Here is a 10,676-nt window from a genome sequence, read left to right as displayed (position 1 = left end):
TATTGGGTTAGAAGCCGTACCAGTGTATAACAGAAATCATTTAGCAAAGTCATTTTCAATAACATGATTGAATCTCTTTACAAATTCAAGGTAAACTTGGTTACTACAATAGTGGATTGGATCTGCTCTTGCAGTACTGTTCCTGTATGTTTCATGTGAACTTGCCAAGAACATAGCTACTTTATCCATACTAGCTCTGGCAAATGTTTCAAACCAAATTAACAGGAAGTCAATGTAGATATTAATGTTGTTCAAAGTAAGGAATCTCGACATTTAGCTGAGAAAGTAATATGGTAATGTGCTTAGTTTCTCTTTTCATACAGCACCTTTGTTTTGGAATGTGTATTTTTCTGTGAAAAGTTCCAAGACTGTTTACAGATATTAACAGTACGTTTGTTTTTATGCATCACTTTCAACGTGTTCAAGGGATTTTCCAAAAGTTTAGGCATATTGTACATTTTTACAGTTCTTGGTAACAGCAAGACATTAGATACAAAAATTACCATTAACAATAACAAATTCATTGCATGTGTCCATTTACAATCATTTTTGTCATGCCACACCTTTGGCTCAATACCATTGGGGTTTGGGCATTTTAGGGTTAACCTGTGGCTTCCCTTTGCAAACCTAAGTTCTCATATTCCTCCTTTTCCTGAAGGATCAAACTCAGATTTCTCTTGCTTAACAGAATTCACTGGCTGATTGGCTGTGCTCTTTTTGCTAACAGCTATTGGCAAGTCTTTCTTCTCCGTGCCAGCCAGATAATTTGCATCAACACAGACAGGAGCCACTTCACCAATTTTCAGATTCTTCACTGCTACCAATTCCAAGGCTGGACTTTGTTTTAACGAGATACCATTCATTTTCACTAACAAGGTAGATTCAAAGTGCTGTGGTCCTTCCCTCACCAACCATTGCTTCTACATGGAATCAGATCTTAAGTCCACTGAGAGACTACAAGTTATGTCCAAAGTGCCTAGAGGTGAGAGTATACCTGCCCTCCCCTGCATTTTCAAGAGATTAACTACCAAGCTGTTCTGCTCTGCAGACCCAGCTACCCAGTCTTCCTTCTGAACCTGAGACACAGACTGTTCACTCAGAGGATCAGCATGGAGATATTCCTCTCTCAACAACCTTGTCTCCCCAGCAAGCTGGCCAAACCCAGCCACTTGGTTATAGGGCTTTTCAACATTTTTAACAGCTTTTACTTCATCTGTGCCCTTTTCAAAGCTATCCACACTGGACCTTTCAAAAGGAAAGACAGTGGATCCATTCACCACAGAACATTTCTGTGTGTTAGGAACCAAAACTTCCTTGATTGAATCACTTACATACCTTCAGCTACAGCAAACTGCTTGCACAGATTACCATGAGGATTTCTTTCTCCAGGAACTTCTGTAAGTAACAATTCACCCCTCACAGCAATTTTGTCCATCCCCTCTTCACCTAGGGCTTGCTGTAAATGAACACTTTCCTGAGCAACAACAGACTCTTTCTGGGTCTTATTCACACCCATGATCACCTTTAGCCCATCAGGGAGATTTCTATGCAATCCCCTTTCAGGCAAACTCATAGACTCTCTAGATAAAAGGTTAGAAGCTTTCTCCTTCCCTTTGCCACACACACATTCAGGAATCTTTTCCTTCGTGCTACAAGTTATCAAACTGTCAGTAGGTAACACAATTAAATCATCTTTATTCTCTCCTGATTCCCCGGCGAGGCTATCACCCTGATTATACAGTATTGCTACACCCTTTTCAAACAACACACTAGCAACAGGCAAAATACAAGCACCAGAATTGACTGGGCTTTGGGATTTTGCTAAGACTGGATGCAACCTAGATACACACAGGGCTGTTCACAGACTACAGTTTGGAGATTGGGGTAGCTCCTTCCATAGGCAAGTCATTACCCCCAACAGACACAAGTACATTTCCTTTACAGTCACAATTCTCCACACAGGATACAGGCAAGGTATATGGACACTTATCTTCCACTATCCTTGTCTTCCCAAACTGCTGATTAGACAAACCAATCAGTTCACAAGGCTGCCTAGTCTTATCCAAACTTTCCTTAACAGGAACATTGCCATTCCCAACAGACAAAGTGGTGCTCTTCTCACTACACTGAGCTACTTCCAGCAAATCACAGTTACCCCTTTCAGGTTCACTTTTATAAGCTCTACTAGCCAACAATATTTCACCCATCAAAAATCTAGCCTCCCCCCCCTTAGTTAGGGATTTAACCTGACCATCCACTTTAATCTGTTCATGAGAAACATTTTCCTGACCAATGAGATCTTTCTGCTCTTTACCTAATACCAGATTTACTTCTGAGACATTAGACAGAGAATCAGAAACTTCATTTATAGATAAACAACTCTTTTCCTTAGACAAACATTTGGAGAAACCCTCCCCAATTAAATGATTGCCCATAATAGACACAGGTTTAAGATCATTCCTTTCCTGTGACTGGTTACCTGGACTGAACAAAGCTTTAATATTTTCCCCAATCAAAAGATCCTTAGGCAATAACTTCCTTACACCAGCTATAACTGGTGGATTCTGGCTAAAGGCACACTTACAGTGAACTCAGAGAGGACTACAACATTCACACCCTGATTTGGTAAGTGATCTTCCTCTTTGACAAAATCTGCTTTAACAAAAGTGATGTTAGAAGCCATAATTTGCCCTAAACCACTTTTACCATTGACTTTTACACTCTCTATGAATTTTTCATTACCGCTCCCATACAGAGCATTGGCACAATTTATGGAGTCACCTTCTACTGAACTCACAGTAACAGCATTTACTTAAAAGGCGGAACATTTGGTTACTCGCAGACAACTTCTCCAAGTTATATAACATACCAATATTGTTAGAAACTGGACTTTCAAGAGGATACAATTCCAGCTGTTCTTCCATTGTTTTTTTCACTTGGAGCTGAAGACTGGCCATCTCCTGTTCCATCTTGTGAGTCTCCTGTTGCATCTGTCGAACTTTCTCCTCAGCAGCCAGGAGCTCTAGACGCCCCCTATGAGCTCTTTCTTATCTTTTAGCAGCTTCTTTTTCCAATTCAGCACTAATTTCCTTAGCTTCTTTCTCCAGCTGGGCTGTCATAAATATAATGGGAAGGGTAACAACCTTTATGTATAGAGTAACATAAAATCCCTCCTGGCCAGAGGTACAGACAGAGGTACAGAATCATTTTACCTGTAAGGGGTTAATCAGTTGTAACAGTGATCTATAGGTTTAGCGATTATGTCAATAATGTCACAGGGGGTGAGGTGCCTGCTGTAACAGCTGCACCCTTCGGTGAGGGGTAACCAGTGAATGTGTCTCACTGGTGAGATATATCACACACGAGTGGCAAATGTCAAGGCAGGCACCAGTGGGGCTTCTCTTGTTACATCCATAGACACCAGGTCACAGCCACAGGTGCTGCAGAAGAAACCAAGCAGTAGACTGATGGGGGGTGCGGAGTGACGTGACCACAATGATACTGTCACCCTGATGCCTATCACCCAGAGATTGGCTTGTGCCTGACACACATGGGGGTATAGGCTTTCCAAAATATTTATTTAGCTGTAAGTATTATAACTGTATAGTCTCACTATCCATGTCAATGCCCAAATTCTTCCTGATTCTTCCTTAACTCATGGCCTCAACTACTTATCTGCCAGTCAGCATTTTAAAGTTTGAATTTGCCACATTTTAGTATAGCTGAATGCCCTCTTGATTTTGTGTTGTAAGACAGGGGGATCAAATTCTTGATGTAATCTGTACCAGTCAATATATTTTACAGACTTTCCTCATGTCCCCTTTAATTCAACTCCTTTGTAGGGTAACAATCCCAGTGTTTTCAAACTCTCTCTGTATGAGAGTTTCCCAGTGCCCTTAAGGATTCACGTTGCCCTTGCCTCAACCCCTCTAGCTCTGTAATATCTTGTGTGAGAAGATTGCCCAGTACTACTGTCATAACTATAAAGGGAAGGGTAACAGCCCTCCTGTGTACAATAGTATAAAATCCCTCCTGGCCAGAGACTCCAAAATCCTTTTACCCGTAAAGGGTTAAGAAGCTCAGGTAACCTGGCTGACATCTGACCTAAAGGACCAATAAGGGGACAAGATACTTTCAAATCTTGGTGGGGGGAAGGCTTTTGTTTGTGCTCTTTGCTTTGGGGGGTGGTTCACTCTTGGGACTGAGAGGGACCAGATATCAGTCCAGGTTCTCCACATCTTTCTGAACAAGTCTCTCATATTTCCAACTTGTAAGTAAACAGCCAGGCAAGGCATGTTAGTTTTTATCTTTGTTTTCTCAACTTGTAAATGTACCTTTTTGCTAGAGTGTTTATCTCTGTTTGCTGTAACTTTGAACCTAAGGCTAGAGGGATTCCTCTGGGAAAGTTTGATTACCCTGTAAAGTTAGTTTCCCTCCTGATTTTACAGAGATGATTTTTACCTTTTTCTTTAATTAAAAGCCTTCTTTTTAAGAACCTGATTGATTTTTCCTTGTTTTTAGATCCAAGGGGGTTGGATCTTGATCCACCAGGAGTTGGTGGGAGAAAGGAGGGGGATGGTTAATTTCTCCTTGTTTTAAGATCCAAGGGGTTTGGATCTGTATTCACCAGGGAATTGGTGAAGAGTCTCTCAAGGCTACGCAGGGAAGGGAATTAGCACTTTGGGAGTGGTGGCAGCGGACCAGATCTAAACTGGTTAAGCTTAGAAGTTTCATGCAGGCCCCCACATTTGTACCCTAAAGTTCAGAGTGGGGAAACAGCCTTGACAACTACACAGAGGATTCCAGAGAAGCATGAAATATTGACTTGACTGATATCATGGCATTGTATTTTCTGCACCATTTCCCACCCCACTCCTCCTGGATCCCTGTGTTTTGCTTAGTTTCCGACTGTGCTTGCACTGTGGTTAGGGTTAGCTGTGTACCGTGACACCCAGATCCCTCTCCTGGGCTCAGACATTTAAATTAGAACGTTGTTAGCTGTTTGCCCACTGGAGGGAAAAGCTTGAACTCCTCAAACACATTGCAGTTAATGACACCAAAGTTCATCTGCCAGCATGCTCCCATTCACCTGATTTGATTAGCTCAACCCCTCTAGCTAGGAATTTTCTGGAGTTGACTGTGGCCAGTGTAATATGGTGCCATCTGTAAATCTTTTCACCTCACTGGTTAACCCCCTTTCTAGATTGTTAATAACTATAAACTAGTTAACATACTATTTGTTATAAACTGTGTAACCCCCTCACTGTGCTTCTCTCCCTTCACAGGAACCTGGAAAATTTTTGAACCTGATCGACACATCGGCCACCTCATGGCAGAATTCAACTTCACCCCCTCTGACTCTTCAATGTTCATCCTAACTGGCATCCCTGGCCTGGAGTCTGACCACATCTGGATTTCCATCCCTTTCTCTACAGTCTACTTCATGGCCCTGTTGGGAAATTTCACAGTTCTGTTTGTTGTAGGCAAAGAGAAGTCCCTGCACAAGCCGATGTACCTGTTGCTCTGCATGCTGGCGCTCACAGACATCACCACATCTACCTCCTTCATGCCAAAGGCACTGTGTATATTTTGGTTCAATTTGAAAAGCATTACTCTGAAGGGCTGCCTCACCCAGATGTTCTTCTTTCATGCACTTTCTAATGTGCACTCAGCCATCCTAGTGACAATGGCCTTTGATCACTACGTTGCCATATGTAACCCTCTGAGATACGCCACCATCCTCACCAACGCACGAATAGCTAAGCTAGGGCTAGTGGGTTTGATAAGAGCTGCTATCTTCATTCTGCCTATGCCCCTGCTTCTGATAAGGCAGCCATTCTGTGCCAACCGCATTATCCCACAAACATACTGCGACCATATGGCTGTAGCTAAGATGTCATGTGGGGACGTCACAGTCAGCAGACTGTACGGCTTGGGGATGGTGTTTATACTCATTGGATTAGATGTGACACTCATTGGCCTGTCCTATGGTCTGATTATCAGGGCCGTCCTCAGAATCTCCTCCAAGAAAGCCAACCACAAAGCCCTCAACACCTGCTCAGCCCACATCTGTGTGATCCTCATTGCTTATCCTCTTGGACTCTTTTCCAGTCTGACACATAGGTTTGGTCAGGGCATCCCTCCGCACGTTCACATCATCTTGTCGAATGTCACTTACCTCATTCCACCCATGCTCAACCCTATCATTTATGGGGTCAAAACCAAAGAGCTTCGTGACAAAGTGCTCAAATACATCTGCAGAATTCACTCACCTCATGCTACTGACTTTAAACCCACATGACAAGAGAGGGTTTTGGAACTGCACTATGTTACCCTGGATTTGAGGGGTGGTTACCACAGAATGTGATCAAACTAATTACAACCATATGATGTTCACTGGCCACAATGAATTAATAAAATAGAACACCACATAGTTAAGTGTTGATTAGAAAGCAGTCTTTTAGATGCAAGGTCAAAATCTAGCAGGAAGTTTCTGGTAATTGCAATGGGAAGAGTGGACAGACAAATAAATTAGTGAGAAGGAGAGAAGATAAATGGATGAAAATCTTGAACCTGGAAACCTCTGATATTAGAAGTTTATTGACAGTTAGTAAAAGTGATGATCCAGGTGGGGTCTGTTTGGGGTTCTCTGCTCAGTGTCCCCGTCAGATTCCCTTCATTTAGTCCTCTGACCTCATTCCTATCCCTGTTATTTCAATAGTTGTCCCCCGCAATTATTTGGTATCACAGACCTGTGGATCCTCCCCTTAGGCTTGGGGGAGGTCTTTTAGCAGTGGGCGGGCGGTCCTGGATACCAACAGGACCGATAGAGTCTGTTCCCCATTGTTCCGTTCCCAGCTCTGATGCTGCAGAACTTTTACCCCGTGTCTCCCTTCCCTCCTCTGACACGACAGAGCCTTTACCCTGTGCCCCCCTTCCCAGCTCTTCCCAGAAAGCCTTGACCCCATGTCCCCGTTCCCCATTTCCCTGTTCCCAACTCCCAATTCCTATCCCGCAGCCTCCATTCCCATTCCTGCTTCCTCCTCCTTAGCAGGCCCAAATATACATGCACTGCACATCCTAGTCACAACCCTTACAACTTATGGTCATGTTCCATTCTGGAGATTTATGATATGGGGTCTTTGTCCCACCTCTTTTGTACCCCATCGGTGGTGTAAGGAGTGAGGTTGTGTTCCGGCCAAGGCCAAGCTTTTCTTTGGCGTTTAGTGGTTCTTATCCCTCCCCACCCCCAGTCCTCTTAACTGGTTGCTTGACCTTGCCTGGAGAATTCAGAGAGTCTTCGAGTGTGCACTTCTATATGACAGTCCCACCATTCCCAGTAACACTTTATTTCCCTCTCTTCTGTCTTCTCACCCAGTCTGCTTGTGGGAAGATGTAAAACACAGTGTCTTTCTCCTATGTTTACACCTATTAGAATAAGATATAAGAGTATCAAAAAGTCAACCCCAATTTTTTTTCTCAGGCTCACAAACAGGTTAATGTGCTAACACTTCCTCTCAGGTTAGTTTTCTTTTTCTCATTGTGCTCCAAAGAAATTTCTGGAAATGGCAAATTCTGTTTCAAAACTGCTACCACCCAGAGACACAGACCTGTACAAAGCAGCAGTATTACTTCCCAAAGCCACTGAACTTGTAGCTACATTTCAAATGGGGTTCGAAGAAGTTAAATATTTAAGAAGTAAATTATCAGGAAAATGGGGCAGTCTGCAGAGAAGTGCCTGGGAAAGGCAAAAAGCCCGGGGAGCAGCTCCTTTTGTGGCAGACCAGGGAGGAGAGCAGACCTGCTACTGGCCATTCCAGGGGAGATGAGCTGAGGGATGGCAGAATCTCCCCCTTAGTTACCTAGGGAAATCTCCATCCTTACAGGTTTTGTTCTATCCCAGCTTGACAAATCCCTGGCTGGGACAATTTAATTGGGGTTGTAACGATGCTGCTTTGATGGGACACTTCTGAGAGTGTCAATTCAGTACAAATTGGTTAAAGCAGGGCAGTTACAACCCAAGGCTGGGGTTCCTTTGCACACCAAGGCAAACCAAACCACCCAAACAGAGAAGAGTTTGGTTTACCCCACTCGCTAACCATACGTCACACAAGCAATTCCCTTAGACACTCCAGTTTCCAAGTATCACCACCAGTGCCACTCGTTATGGGGATGAATGGGTATGAAAACCAATACCCCACTAAAAGAAAAAAGGATTTCCCAATCCTAAAGGACCAAGCCCCAGACCCATGTCAATATGCAAATCAGATCTTACCCACAAATCACGCTGTTGCCAATCCTTTAGAATCTGAAATCTAAAGGACAGATTACCATGGGGATACCTTTCCCTAGGAGCTTCTCTAAGCCACAATTCACCCCTCACAGAAATTCTGCCCTTACCCTCTTCACCTAGGGCTTGCTCTAAAGGAACACTTCCTGAGCAACAACAGACTCTTTCTGGGTCTCACTTACATCCAGGATCACCTTTGGCTCATCAGGCAGATTCCTACACAATCCCCTTTCAGGCAAACTGCTAGATTTCATAGTTAAAGGGTCAGAAGCATTTTCCTTCCCTTCACCACACACAAGCTCAGGAATCTTTTCCTTCTTGCTACAAGTTTCCAAACTTGTCAGTAGGTAACACATTCAACTTCCTTTTATGCTCTCCTTGTGCCCTGGCTAGGATATCACCCTGATCAGATAGAATTGATACACCCTTTTCCAGCCACACATTTGCAACTCTGGTTAGGCCTCAGCTGGAGTATTGTGTCCAGTTCTGGGCGCCGCATTTTAAAAAAGATGTGCAGAAATTGGAAAGGGTCCAGAGAAGAGCAACAACAATGATTAAAGGTCTTGAGAACATGACCTATGAAGGAAGGCTGAAAGAATTGGGTTTGTTTAGTTTGGAAAAGAGAAGACTGAGAGGGGACATGATAGCAGTTTTCAGGTATTTAAAAGGGTGTCATAAGGAGGAGGGAGAAGACTTGTTCACCTTAGCCTCTAAGGATAGAACAAGAAGCAATGGGTTTAAACTGCAGCAAGGGAGGTCTAGATTGGACATTAGGAAAAAGTTCCTAACTGTCAGGGTGGTTAAACACTGGAATAAATTCTTTGGGAGGTTGTGGAATCTCCATCTCTGGAGATATTTAAGAGTAGGTTAGATAAATGTCTATTAGGGATGGTCTAGGCAGTATTTGGTCCTGCCATGCGGGCAGGGGACTGGACTCGATGACCTCTCGAGGTCCCTTCCAGTCCTAGAATCTATGAATCTATGAACAGGCAAAATACAAGCACCAGTATTGTCTGGGCTCTGGGATTTTGATAGGACACTAACTGGGTGCAACCTAGTTACAGTGCCATTCTCCCCAGCAGACACAAACTTAGGACGATTTCCTTCCTGGGATTTAGTTGAATTCAGAACCAACTCTGAAACAACTGCACTATTCTCAGCCATCATAGGCTGAAAGGCACTTTCTGTCTGCTTCACAGACAAAGAAGAGCCGGAGACACATTCTCCTTTACCAGACACACAGCTTGGGATCTCATTTCCCTTGTCCCAGCAAACAGGGCTGTTCACAGATAGCTGCTTGGAGATGGGGATATCTCCCTCCATAGGCAAGTCAATACCCTTAACAGACTCAGGCACATTTTCTTCAGTGTCACAATTCTCCACACAGGAAACAGGTAAGGGATAGGGACAGTCATCTTCCACTATCCCTGCCTTCCCAAACTGCTGATTAGACAAAGCCATCAGCTCACATGGCTGCCTAGGCTCCTCCAAACTTTCCTTACTAGGCACATTGCCACTCTCAACAGATAAACTTCTGCTCTTCTCACTAGACTGAGCTACTTTCAGCAAATCACAGTTACCCTTTTTAGGTTCACATTTCTAAACTGTACTAGCCAACAATCCTTTACCCATCAAAAATCTGCCCTTTTCTTCCTCAGCCAGGGCTTTAATCTGACCAACCACTTTAATCTGCTCATGATAAACGTTTTCCTGACCCATGAGATCTTTCTGCTCTTTATCTAATTCCAGATTCACTTCTGAGACAGACATTCAGAAACTTTATTCCCTGAGAAACTTCTCTTTTCCTCAGACAAACATTTGGAGAATCCCTCCCTAGGCAAATCATTGCCCATAAGAGACAGGTTCAAACCATAGAAACATAGACTTTAACGTCAGAAGGGACCATTATGATTGTCTAGTCTGACCTCCTGCACAACGCAGGCCATAGAATCTCACCCACCCACTCCTGTAACAAACCCCTAACCTATGTCTGAGCTATTGAAGTCCTCAAATCATGGTTTAAAGACTTCAGGGTGGAGAGAATCCTCCAGCTAGCGATCCCTGCCCTATGCTGTGGAGGAAGGCAAAAAACCCCAGGGACTCTGCCAATCTCCCCTGGAGGAAAATTCCTTCCCAATCCCAAATATGGCGATCAGCTAAACCCTGAGCATGTGGGCAAGACTCACCAGCCAGACACCCAGGAAAGAATTGTCTGTAGTAACTCAGATCCCACCCCATCTAACATCCTATCACAAGCCATTGGGCATATTTACTACTAATAGTCAAAGATCAATTAATTGCCAAAATTAGGCTATCCTATCATACCATCTGCTCCATAAACTTATCAAGCTTAGTCGTGAAACCAGATGTCTTTTGCCCCCAGTGC

At 43.6% G+C, this 10,676-nt stretch overlaps 1 protein-coding gene across 2 annotated transcripts; it reads left to right on the top strand.

The window, feature by feature from the left end:
• Nucleotides 1-274: 274 nt before the first annotated feature.
• On the top strand, nucleotides 275-6,361 carry LOC128830260 (olfactory receptor 52P1-like). 2 transcript variants are annotated; one of them, XM_054016050.1, is made up of 2 exons: nucleotides 275-1,397; nucleotides 5,286-6,361. In XM_054016050.1, the coding sequence occupies exon 2, from the start codon at nucleotides 5,330-5,332 to the stop codon at nucleotides 6,299-6,301; it is 972 nt and encodes a 323-aa protein (XP_053872025.1). In that variant the 5' UTR covers nucleotides 275-1,397; nucleotides 5,286-5,329; the 3' UTR covers nucleotides 6,302-6,361. The 2 variants fall into 2 exon arrangements, with proteins under 2 accessions (XP_053872025.1, XP_053872024.1); XM_054016049.1 differs by lacking the exon at nucleotides 275-1,397 and adding an exon at nucleotides 2,589-2,625.
• The last annotated feature ends 4,315 nt before the right edge of the window (nucleotides 6,362-10,676 follow it).

This window comes from Malaclemys terrapin, chromosome 1 (genome assembly GCF_027887155.1).
Source record: "Malaclemys terrapin pileata isolate rMalTer1 chromosome 1, rMalTer1.hap1, whole genome shotgun sequence".
NCBI lineage: Eukaryota > Metazoa > Chordata > Testudines > Emydidae > Malaclemys > Malaclemys terrapin.
Note: the sequence above shows the minus strand (reverse complement) of the source record. Positions and strands in the feature narration are given on the sequence as shown.